The 13,525-nt window shown below is 42.8% G+C and overlaps 1 protein-coding gene across 4 annotated transcripts in view; it reads left to right on the forward strand.

The window, feature by feature from the left end:
- The window catches only part of LOC121276887 (multiple PDZ domain protein), a 413,889-nt gene that overhangs the window by 263,938 nt on the left and 136,426 nt on the right, over positions 1–13,525 (forward strand). For all 4 annotated transcript variants that reach the window (XM_041185496.1, XM_041185497.1, XM_041185495.1 and 1 more), the window contains exon 27: positions 12,662–12,839. In XM_041185496.1, coding sequence (XP_041041430.1) covers positions 12,662–12,839 — 178 coding nt within the window. The remainder of the gene's footprint in view (positions 1–12,661; positions 12,840–13,525) is intronic.

Here is a 13,525-nt window from a genome sequence, read left to right on the forward strand (position 1 = left end):
ACCATCGCTCATTGATCTTCAATAGCATACATTCATTCACAGAATCACAGTGCAGAAGAGGCCCCTCAGCCCATTGAGTCTGCACCGACATGTGAGAAACACCTGACCTATCTACCTAATCCCATTTACCAGCACTCGGCCCATAGCCTTGAATGTTATGATGTGCCAAGTGCTCATCCAGGTACTTTTTAAAGGATGTGAGGCAACCTGCCTCCACCACCCTCCCAAGCAGTGCATTCCAGACCATCACCACCCTCTGGGTAAAAAAGTTTTTCCTCACATCCCCCCTAAACCTCCTGCCCCTCACTTTGAACTATGCCCCCAGTGACCCTTCAATTAAGGGGATCCAGCTGCTCCCTATCCACCCTGTCCATGCCCCTCATTCCTTGAATATTAGCCATTGCCTATCCACTGTCATGCCTCTTAATGGAGTTCCCTAATCTATCTTAGCTAACTCATGCCTCATACCTTCGTAGTTTCCTTTGTTAAGATTTAGGACCTTAGATACAGATCAGACTACTTTACTTTCCATCCTCATGAAGGATTCTATCATGTTGTGGTTATTGTTCACTAAAAAACCCCGCATAAGAAGACTATTAATTAACCCCTTCTCATTATACAATACCAAATCCAGGATAGTCTGTTCCCTTGTCGTATCCTTAAAATACTGGTCTAAAAAACCATCTCGTACACACTCCAGGAATTCATCTGCCACAGTACTATTGCTAACTTGGCTTGCCCAGTCTATATGTAGATTAAAGTCACCATGATTATTGTAGCACACTTGTTGCATGCATCTCTAATTTCATGTTTAATGCCATCCCCTATCTTACGACTACTGTTTGGAGGCTTATAGACAACTCCCACAAACGTTTTTCACCCCTTGTTGCTTCTTAGCTCCAGCCAGACTGATTCTACATGTAAATATTCTAAGCCAATATCCTCTCTCACTATTGCACGGATTTCATCCTTAACTAACAGCGCCATCCCACCTCCTTTTCTTTTTTGTCTGTCCTTCTTAAATATCGAGTACCCTTGGATATTCAGTTCCCAGCCTTGGTCACCCTGCAGCCATGTCTCCGTAATCGCAATCATATTGTAACCCATTACATCTATTTGCGCTGTTAATTCATCTATCTTATTGTGAATGCTCCATGCATTCAGTGCCTTTAGACTTGTCTTTTAACATTTTTACACATTTTTTGTACTATGGCCCTATTTGTCGCTAGCCCTTCTTTCCTCTGTCTTCCATTTTTGCTTATTATTTTTCTGTCTTTCATTCCTAGATTTGTTTCTCTCTCTTGTGCCTCTCCACTCATGTTCCCATCCCCCTACTAGTTTAAATCCTCCCTCACTAGCAAGTACCCCTGTGAGGATATTAATCCCAGTCCTGCTGAGGTGAAAGCCATCCAGCTTGTACATGTCCCATCTTCCCCAAAATCGATCCCACTGCCTCAGGAATCTAATATAAATATGTTGCTACAAGAGCAAGCTAGAGGCTAGGAATCCTGTGGCGAGTAACCCACCTCCTGACTCCCCAAAGCCTGTCCACCATCTACAAGGCACGTCAGGAGTGTGATGGAATACTCTCCACTTGCCTGGATGAGCCCAGCTCCAACAATACTCAAGAAGCTTGACACCATCCAGGATAAAGCAGCCAACTTGGCACGCCTTCCACAAATGTTCACTCCCTCCACCACTGACGAACAGTGGCAATAGTGTGTACCATCTACAAGATGCACTGGAGAAACTCACCAAGGCTTCTTAGACAGCACCTTCCAAACCCATGACCACTACCATCCAGAAGGACCAGGGCAGCAGATCCATCACCACATGGAAGTTCCCCTCCAAGCCATTCACCATCCTGACTTGGAAATATATTGCTGTTCCTCCACTGTCGCTGGGTAAAAATCCTCAAATTCCTTCCCCAACAGCTCGGTGGGTGTACCTACGCCACATGGTCTGCAGCGGTTCAAGAGGGCAGCTCACCACCACCTTCTCAAGGACAACTAGGGATGGGAAATAAATGCTGGTCTGGTCAGTGACACCCACATCCTGTAAATAATTTAAAAAAACACAGTGGCAAAGCATTTTTTCTCGTATCACTTTTGTTTTTTTGGCAATTATTTTAAATCCATGCCCTCTTATTCTCTATCCTTTCATGAGTGGGAAATTTTTCCCTGTCTACACTGTCCAGACCCCTCTTGACCACCTCTCTCAAATCTCCTCTCATCTCTCTTTTTGCTAAGAGAAACAATGCCAACTTCTCTGATCTATCTTCATAACTAGCTGGGGGAATGGGAACATGAGTGGAGAGACACAAGAGAAATAAATAAATCTAGGAATGAAAGACAGAAAAATAGAAAGCAAAAATGGAAGGCAGGGGAAAGAAGGGCTAGTGGCAAATAGGGCCATAGTACAAAAAAATGTGTAACGATGTTAAAAGACAAGTCTAAAGGCACTTTATCTGAATGCATGGAGCATTCACAATAAGATAGATGAATTAACAGCGCAAATAGATGTAATGGGTTACAATATGATTGCGATTACGGAGACATGGCTGCAGGGTGACCAAGACTGGGAACTGAATATCCACAGGTACTCGATATTTAAGAAGGATAGGCAAAAAAGAAAAGGAGGTGGGGTGGCGCTGTTAGTTAAGAATGAAATCCGCGCAGTAGTGAGAGAGGATATTGGCTTAGAATATTTACATGTAGAATCAGTCTGGCTGGAGCTAAGAAGCAACAAGGGGTGGAAAACGTTAGTGGGAGTTGTCTATAATCCTCCAAAGGTAGGAGATGGCAATAAACATGAAATTAGAGATGCATGCAACAAGTGTGCTACAATAATCATGGGTGACTTTAATCTACGTATAGACTGGGCAAGCCAAATTAGCAATAGTACTGTGGCGGATGAATTCCTGGGGTGTGTACGAGATGGTTTTTTAGACCAGTATGTCAAGGGAACAGACTATCCTGGATTTGGAATTGTACAATGAGAAGGGGTTAATTAGTACTCTTGTGTGGGGATTTTTAGTGAATGGTAACCATAACATGATAGGATTTTTCATTAGAATGGAAATTAAAGTAGTCTGATCTGAATCTAAGGTCCTAAATCTAGGATGAATGGAACCATTCTCGTGAATCTTTCTGCATTTTCTCCAATGCCTTTACGTCCTTCCTAAAGTGCGGTGCCCAGAACTGTATGCAATACTCCATCTGAGGCTGACTAGTGTTTTATGCAATTTCAACATAACCTCCTTGCTCTTGTAAATAAAGCCTAGGATACTGAATGCTTTCTTAAATGCTTTCTCAACCTGTCCTGCCGCCTTCAATGGCTTATGCACATATACACCCAGGTCCCTCTGCTTCTGCACCCACTTTGGAATTGTACCTTTTATTTTATATTGTGTCTCTGTGTTCTTCCCACTAAAATGGATCACTTCACATTGCTCCACGTTGAACTTCACCTGCCACCTGTCTGCCCATTCTGCCAACTTCTCTACATCCTTTTGAAGTTCACACTATCTTCCTGACAATTCCATGTTTTGTGAGATCTGCAAAGGATGGGGATAATTGGTGGCATAGGTACAGAGTTTGTGATAGAGGACAAAGACAATGGTCTTCTCAATGTTTATCTGGTAGGAATTATGACTCATCCACCTCTGGATATTAGACACAGCAGTCTGACATAACAGGCAGTGAAGAAGCTGGAAGAGGCCCTGTTGAGGTGGGGCCATCATTAGTGCACATGTGTAAACTGACTTCATGACTGCAGAAGATGTTGTTAAAGGCAGAATGTAGATGAGGAAGAAGAGAGCACCAAGTGTAGATACTTGGAGGTAATGGTGTGAGGACAGAGGAGAAACCATTGCTGGAAATGCTCTGTCCATAATTGATCGATAAAAGTGGAACCAAACAAGTGCAATGCCAACAAAATGGAGAATGAAAATGTTTTGGAGTGAGGCATTGCAATGACTATGTGAAAGACTGCAGAGGGCAAGTAGGTCTCATCCTAAAACTTTGAAATTCTACCATGTATAGCAAATCCAGGTTATTAATGTATATCAAGAAGGGCAGTGGCCTTAATACAATGGGAGAGTTTGGGACACAAAACTGTATACTTGCCTCCAGTCTGAAAAACAAAGTTATTGCTCTGTCCTTCCTGTCCTTTAGCCATTTTTAAATTCATACCATCACTGCTCTTTAATCCCATGGGTTCCAATTTTGTGAATAGGTTAAGAGATAGACTGACATTTTTGCAACCTAACATGGTTCTCAACGGTGTGTTGAGTAAGGGATATCACTGAACGGGTGCAAGACATCTGCGAGAGGAAGACTAAAAGCCAACAATTATGATCCATGCTGGAGCCAAGAGGTAGGAAAAGGGTTGAAATCCTACAGGCAGAGCTTCAGGAGCTTGGAATAAGGTTAAAGCAAGATAGTGCATGTTTGTGATGACATTGTTATTTTCTTGGATAATAAGAAATACTGATCCATGTGACTTGCCGACCCTTGACCTGAAAGCAGTACCAACAGGAAGAAAGCTAAGATACAGACACTGTGGCCAGCCGCAAAGGAGAGCTGCAGATAGAGGAACTGGAAGTGAAGGCGGTCAATGCACAGATGCAGACACGAAGAGAAAGCAAGCAGCAACAGAAAGAGGAACACAGAGAGTTCTTGAGAGGAAAAGAAGCAATACTTTCAGGAAGAGGTCAGTTTTTTTTTTGTTGGCAAAAAAGGAGACAGGGACTATGCGAGCTGGCTAAAATGGTCTAGAACCTGGAGAGCTGTGTGAATAATTGAAGACGCTAAAGAGCCGAGTGTTTTCCCAGAAGTGACCAAACCATGAACCAGGGTGTTATTGGTTGGTCGGTTGAAAGGTAACTCTGAAAAGCTGCATCATCAGGACTGTTGTGACAGAAGGAGTGTAGGTTCGTAGAAGTGTTCTTTGCTGATCATAACGGTAACGGGGAAACTCGAAGGTGAAGGCTGTTGTTGGGTAGGAACCTGACTTTCCCTGTGTGAATAAAGGTCAACGTATTGTGGAACTGTGTAGCTGAGTAGTATCACATTTGTGCGGAGAGTAATGTGGGTACTTGTGGCTGTGTGAGCCACCCTTTGTTTTATCAATTATTTGAAGTGAAATTTATGTTTTTATTTGAAGTATCATTATTTTATTAATTCATGTTTAATTAGTGTTGGTTCTGATTTGTGTTAAAGTAAAAGCTACAAAAATAGTCATTTCCATCACAGGAAATCACTACAGGAGTTCCTTGAGGTAGCATATGAACAGCTACTTCATCAATGAACTTTCCTGCGTCATAAGGTCAGAAGTGGCAATGTTCACTGATTTGCACAATGTTCAGCACTATTCAGGACTCCTCAGGTACTGAAACAGTCCATGCCCATATGCAGCAAGACCTGGACAATATTCAGGCTCGGGCTGATAAGTGGCAAGTAACATTGTCGTCTCAAAACTGCCAGGCAATGGCCATCTCCAACAAGACAGAATCCAACCATCTCCCCTTGACATTCAATGGCGTTACCATCACTGAATCCCCCACTATCAACATCCTATGGGTTACCATTGGCCAGAAATTGAACTGGACCAGGCATATAAATACTGTGACTATAAGTGCACATCAGAGGCTGGGAATTTTGCAGAGAATAACTCACCTCCTCACTCCCTAAAGCCTGTCCACCATCTACAAGGCACAAGTCAGGACTGTGATGGAGTACTCTCCACTTGCTTGGTTGAGTACAGCTCCAAACCACTCAAGAAGCTCAACACCATCCAGGACAAGACATGATTGGCACCCCACCCACTACTTTCAACATTCACTCTCTCCACCAGTGTGCCCCATCTACAAGATGCACTTCAGCAACTTACCAAGACTCCTTCAACAGCACCTTCCAAACCTGCGACCTCTGCCACTTAGAAGGACAAGGGCAGCAGATTCATGGGAACACCACCACCTGCAAGTTCCACTCCAAACCACATACCATCTTGACTTGGAACTATATCGCCGTTCCTTCACTGTCGCTGAGTCAAAATTCTGGAACTCCCTAACAGCACTGTGTGTGTAACTACACCACATGGATCGCAGCGGTTCAAGAAGGTGACTCTCCACCACCTTCTCAAGGGCAACCAAGGATGGGCAATAAAAATACTGGCCTAGCCCACGTCCCGTGAAATCATTTTTAAAAAGTGCTGTCATATTGGTTTTGTTCATTTGGGAGTCATTCAGTAAATTTGGTTATTTTGGTTTAAGGTTTCCCCACAGGGATCATAACAACATGAAATTATAGCTGAAGAAGTGATGAGGAGGAAGTGTTCCATGATGCACTGGGACAGGTGGGACATGTACAAGCCAGACAGGTTGCACCTGAACAGTGCTATGTCCAGTGCTAGTCTGGGGAGATTAACTAGTGCTATAGGAGAGGGTTTAAAATAATTTGGAAGGGTGGGGGGCACCAGGAAGAGACAAGGTGCTTAGAAAACTAGAACATAGCATTAAAGCTTCCACAGCAGCACCTCTGATAAGTCTTCCTTTTTCCTCAACCAAGGATTTAACTCCCAACCATGGTTCTCAGTGTCCTCACCATGTCTGCCCCATTTTCCACAGTTCTGCTCTCACCACTTCCTCTCCTTCCCAGAACCACAATAAGGTTCCCCTTAACCTTGATTTATCAACTCAAGCCTTGGAATGGGACTTGAATGCAGAACCTTGTGATTCATAAGCTAGTGTGTTACCAAATGAGTCACAGCTGACACCCTATCCCTTTCCCCTTTTTTGAACAGGATAAAGAATTCTGATGAACATTATCTCTGTTTTTTCTCTCCATAGGTGCTACTTGACCTGCTGAGTATTTCCAGCAATTTCTGTTTTTATTTCAGATTTGAAACATCTGCAGTATTTTGCTTTTCTATTAGAGTCTCAGTATTGATGTCCCTAGATTAGTTCTGAATTTTGCTGTGAACACAAACTGCCTTTTCCATATCCTGGGCTAGATTTTCAATTGTGGGCAGGTTTGACAGCGGGTGATGGCGCAATTTGAAAATCATGTTCTTATGGAGAGCACAACTGGATCACAAAGTCTCCAGAATGCGATGTAATTTTCAGAGTGGAGGGGAGCCAGCAACCAGCACACCTCTGATTAACAGGTTGTTGAACCCATAGATGAGCCCATTAGCAGGTCTCAGAGGAGCTGTTTGGAATTTTCAATTGGGAGGTACAAGGAACACGCGGTCTCTGGGATAGATCAGGGTGCAGTTGTCATGAACACTGTAGGAGCCATGAGGGCTAAAGGACGCACAAGTCAACATACGTAGGAATTGGGGAATAATGCTCAGTTGCTGAACCAGTGGCACAAAGTTACTGTTGCTGATGCTGAGAGGCTTGCATTTGTGATCTTTGAATAGTGGCACACTTGAGAGGAATGTGAGGCAGCTGGCATCACTTGGGCAGTAGAGGTTGGCTAAGGAAGCCCGCCATGAGGGAGAAATGAGAACAGACTACTCTGACATTGAACAGAGTAGTGAGAGGAGCTTCAGCGGAAGCATCCTCCTAGTCAGGAGGAAGCCAGAAGAGCACAGCGAGGGGCTGCAAAGAGTAGAAGACACTATCCAAGACATTAGGTGTACTGCCTAAGAATCAGCTACTTGCAAATGACAGAGCGCCAGTGTTGTAGGAGACTGCACCTATCCAGGCAGATGGTCTTAGACATTTGTGCCCTGCTCCACAATGACCTAATGCCTATCAGCCCCATGGAGATCCCCTACCTGCAGCCGCCAAGGTCATTGTCACACTTAACTCTTATGCATCTGAGTCATTCCAAGGATAAGCTGCAGAGCTGTTTGGCATCTTGCAGTCGGCAGTTCATTATTCCATCAGGCAGCTCACGAATGTCTTATTCCGGCGGCAGGGCATTATATTGTCATAAAACTATGCCCCTTTGTTTTTGAAAATATAATTTAAACTTTCAACTGACTAGAAATTTTGCAATTTGAAATGAGATAGAACAAACTGCTTAAAAATGCAAAGCCACCTTCCAAGGTGAACATGAAAAAACAAAAGTCGCACTCTCTTTTGGAACAAGTTTGGAAGCCAACGTTAGTGTAAACCTGCCAGCAAACCGAGATCTCGCAATAATTGCAACATTTTCTACATCTGACCGCATCCACAAAACTAGCTAATCCAAATTAGGCACAACATTTGAAAATCTGTGCCTTAAGGACAATCAAAAGACACTTAACCATATATTACTTTAAACTTTTTTTATTGGACTCTAACTTTCCTTATTTCTTAAAACTGTGTGTGAGAGACATTTTTTTCTCAGGTTTAGTGGTTAATAAATTTGCTGTTTCTTTAACCCATGAAAACTTGTTTGACTGGCTTCTTATTATTCACAGCTTAAATAATTAAATACATTTGGATTCAGAAAAGGTATATCCTCTTGAAAAATAAACTTAAACCTTTGTTGTAACCAACCGAAGAGGCTGCCTCCAATCTCCTCCCCACCTGGTCAGAACAACATCCATTTTGAGTCACATGGGCCAGCGTAGATACAGACGATATTGGGGTTTGCAGTCATCGATGGATTCCATCAGGTTCAAGGGTTCATTGATTGTAGCCACATAGCCAGCAAGTCATTAACAAACCAGCCAGCCAGATTCCTGAATAGAAAAGGAGTCCATTCATCGAATGCCCATCTGATCTGTCACCATAGAAAGTGCATCTTGCAAGTCTGCGTTCAGTTCCCAGGCAGCTGTCATTATTCCTTCATCCCGCCAAAGTCCAGGTGCCGCACCTCCAGGCCAACATCATTACTCTGTGGGTGGTTGCTTGGAATAAGGATTATCTTCTGAGGAGGTGGTCCAGTGCCAGACAAGGATGCAGACAGGTGCTACAATCAGTGCCATCTCCTAACAGGCACCTGCATTGAGCAGACCATTGGCATCTTGAAAGAGCTTCCAATAGCTTGTCAAGAACAATTAGGATGAGCAACAATTGCTGTCCTATCTATGCATGTTAACGTGCTGTACCTGCACCCACTCAGAGTGGTGCTGCATATGGTTCTCCAAGAGGGTGGGCCACTGTCTCAATAGGGGTGCTCATGTGCTCAAATCCTTGAGTCATTACAGAGCAGGTGCACTGCATGGACCCCTCTATTGTCTGTGCCCGTGGCTCTGCAGTGCTTCGGGAATCTCCGGTATTCAGGAACTTGTCTGCCTTTTATACTCCAGGAAGACCTTCCTTGTTTGTGACACCTGAGGTCTAGCCTCTTTGCCCACCAGAGCATGGTTGGGTCTGTCCTCCATCCTCCATGGGGGAATGCCCACAACTGACTCTGCCTCACTCTCCTTCACTTGCGCACTCCTGGTGTGATGCTTACCCAGTGTTCCCCAATCTAAGTTAGATTTAGGTCCAACCAAAGTGAGTGTGTCTGCGCTGGTAGATGATGCGGATGTAAGATTTGACCGTGTAGGCTCTGTGGAATCTCCACCCATCGAGGAGGCAGTTGACGACTGTGGTGGGACACTGAGTTTCCCCTATGCTGGAGGTCCTGTGGCAAACACAAGAAGGTAGTGATGAGAACTTGAGCTGCTCAGCAGGTTCCTCAGCACAATCAACCCATAAATGACAGTGGTCAAAGAGCATGGGACTTCCCTTAATGCCCTTCACCTGAAGATAGAACAATCAAATGACCTTGCTCTTCTGGGCCTCCCATCTCACCATCGCCCACAGCATACTGCAATACCAGCACAGCTATATCCAGCGCCACCGCTCGTATTGGTGTCAGGTTGTTCAGGTTCAACACACCACCACCAGTTCAGGGCATCTCACATTTTTTGTGATCTTTCTTTTTCTGCAGGATGTGGGGGAGAATGATTTATGAGTAAGCTGCCCTCCATCACCTATTCCAGCATAAAATTCACATGAGCTGTTGTGCTCCCCTTCTCAATTGCATCTCATATGTGAATGTGGTTGACCTCTCAGGGAGTCAACTGTCCACTTGCTCTGACAATGTGAGTGGTAACCGTGGACACTTGGTCTGCTCAGCTAGTGTGTATGCTGCTGCTTATAGAGTTAGAGGCCATTTGTTGCTTGTTTGTAGATCTTAGGCAACTGAATTTTTTACAACACTGGACCCATATCCTCATAATCTCTCACTTGCTGCTGACCTTTGTAGCCACTTCCATCCAGACTCTTTTGGCATCTCTGGCACATTTCTTCTACCTGACACACAAAACAATATCTATTGCCTCAGTCTATGCTTCAAGAGAGGCCTCATAGAACCTAGGGGCCGCCATTGGATACCTGCCCATGCCAACACTGGCCTTCTGTAAACCCTACTGAACCATGCCTTCAGCGAACAACAGGCCCAGTCATAGCTGTCACTCACCTTTTCAAAGCACCCTCAATGGATCTGAAAACTGCTAATGTGAAGCCCCTGTTCAAGAAAGGAGAGAGATAAAAAGTTGGAAAGTATAGGCTAGTCAGCCTATCATCTGTCGCTGGGAAAATGCTAGAGTCCGTTATTAAAGAAGAAATAGCAGGATATTTAGAAAAGTTTAACGCAATCAAACAGAATCAACATGGTTTTGTGATAGGGAATTTGCTAGAGCTCTTTGAGAATATAACAAGCAGAGTTGATAAAGGGGAACCGGTAATTGTAGTATATTTGGATTTCCAGAAGGCATTTGATAAGGTGCCACATAAAAGGTTATTGCACAAGATAGGAGATCATGATATTGGGGTAATGTATTAGTATGGATTGAGGATTGGTTAACACATAGAACACAGAGAATTGGAATTAATGGGTCTTTTTCAGGTTGGAAAGGACTAACTAGTGAAGTGCCACAAGGATCAGTCCTCAGGCCTCAATGATTTACCATCTATATTAGTAACTTGGAGGAGGGGACAGAGTATAATGTATCCAAATTTGCTGCTGATACCAAAATAGTGTTGTGATGAGAACACAAGGAATCTGCGAGGGAAGATAGATAGGTTGAGTTAGTGAGCAAAAACTTAGCAGATGGACTTTAATGTAGGAAAGTGTAAGGTCATGCATTTTGGTAGGAAAAATCAAAAGACAAACTATTATTTAAATGGAGAAAGACTCCAAAAAAATACAGCACAGAGGAATATAGGTGTTCTTGTGCATGAAACACAAAATGTTAGCATGCAGGTGCAGCAAGTAATTAAGCAGGCAAATGGAATTTTGGCTGGTATTGCAATGGAGTTGGAGTTTAAAAATAGGGAGAGGTCTTGTTACAACTGTACAGGGTGTTGGTGAGGCCGCACCTGGAGTACTGTGCACAGTTTTGGTCCCTGTATTTAAGAAAGGATATATTGGCATTGGAGGCAGTTCAAAAGAGTTTCACTAGGTTGATTCCTGGGATGAAGGAGTTGACTTATCAAGAACGGCTAAACAAGTTAGGCCTTTATTCATTAGAGTTTAGAAGAATGAGGGGTGATCTTATTGAAAGGTACAAGATTCTGAGGGGGCTTGACAGGGTAGATGTTGAGAAAATGTTTCCACTAGTGGGGGAATCTCGAACTAGGGGACATAAGGAACACTCATTTAAAACTGAGGTGCAAAGGAATTTCTTCTCTTAGAGGGTAGTGAATGTCTGTAATTCTCTGCCCCAGAAAGTTGCGGAGGCTAGATCACTGAAAGTATTTAAAGAGGAGCTAGATAGATTTTTGAAACATCAGGGTGTTGAAGGCTATGAGGAGCTGGCACAACAGAAGCGTTGAGCCCTGGGGCAGTTCAGCCGTGATCTTATTGAATAGCGGGGCAGGCTTGTGGGGCCAAATGGCCTACTCCTGCTTCTATTTCTTATGTTCTTATGCTGTTAGTTCCTATATCCAGCCTCCAAGCTGTTCGCTCCAAACTCACCCCCAGGCCGATTAGACGCTTTATATTTCAAAATCGGGTCGTGACACTGATGCTGACTGTTTAAAAATTTTACTGTACCTACTGGTGATGACAGGCAAGGCAACATTAGTGAGCACTGGATCAGTAGGTACATGTTTAATCCTCTATGTTTTTACTTAAAAATCTTTGTGCAATTGTACAAATCTCTCTACTATCTTAGCTGTACAATCTCCTTCAGACCTGGGTGCCTCCATGGTACTTTCAATGTTCTGCTATTGGCTTTCTTTGCATCACCTTCCCCTCCATTCCTCCAATGGTGGCAGGGCCTTCAGCAGTCCAGATCTTACACTTTGAACTCTGTCTGTACAGTAACTGGCCTTGTTAGCACTCTCTATCTTTCAAAAGCTTCATCATCAACTTTCTCAAGAGCCAAATTTCTCAGATGCTAGAAACCTGAATTAAAGACAGAAAATGCTGGAAGTACTCAACGGTTCTGGCAGCATCTGTGGAGAGAGAACCAGAGTTAATGTTTCAGACCAATATCCTTTCATCAGAGTACTCAAGATTTCTATTTGACAATAGACTTGGTAATTGTTCCTATTTCTTCTGCTTACAATTCATTCCATGTCTGAAACAGCTTGGGATTATTAGTACAGTAACGAAACTATAGTAATTCTAGCAGCTGTTGTGCCAAATTCTCCTTATTTTTAGTGATTCCATATTGCCCTATTCTGAATAGCATTAGGAAATGCGTTTTTTTATTTTAATTTTAGAGTGGAGTTATGGCGAGAACCTGCAAAGTCCTTGGGAATTAGTATTGTTGGAGGAAAAGGAATGGGAAGTCGACTGAGTAATGGAGAGGTCATGAGAGGAATATTCATCAAGCACATCCTGGAGGACAGTCCAGCGGGAAGAAATGGTACATTAAAAACTGGAGACAGAATTGTTCAGGTATGCTTTTCACAACTATGAGTTAATAATATCTACTTACAAATATATTTTTCAATTTTAAAAAATATTCTTTCAAAATAGATTACCATTTTATTAAAATTTAAACTCGCTTAGTGGCAATGAATAATGGTTATACAATGAGTTGAATAGAGGTAGAATTTTATGCCTTTTTGAATTTTATGCACTTAATAAACTGAAGTTCACATTACTGTTTTCCATCATTTCTTGTCATTCATGGTTAGCATAAAATGGAATGGCTTTGCACTTATCCATATATAAATTAATCAAGGGGGAGTCAGAATTAAGCTACAAAGCATGAAATATGACCACTCTGATCTTTAAAACTGTTTATTCATGTCATTTTTGATAATAATGGTACTTTATTCAAGAAATACTCACTGCTGAATTAGTGTGTGACATACTTTGAAAAATTCATATATAGACTAAGTAATCAGATTAAAAACGTGCAAACAGGTAAAAGTCATGCAGTAACAAAAATAGACAAACAAATTCAGCAGGTAACAGGCAAGTGATGGATGGAATATTAAAGCAAGGTAATCTTGAATTAAAATCCTATTGAAATTACAAACAAATACATCGTTCCTACATTACAAGCACTGAAGTGCAGCTACATTTCATCATTTAAGTACTTCAGAGAGGACCTGAACCATGTAAGGAACAGGGCT

Source organism: Carcharodon carcharias, chromosome 4 (assembly GCF_017639515.1).
Source record: "Carcharodon carcharias isolate sCarCar2 chromosome 4, sCarCar2.pri, whole genome shotgun sequence".
NCBI lineage: Eukaryota > Metazoa > Chordata > Chondrichthyes > Lamniformes > Lamnidae > Carcharodon > Carcharodon carcharias.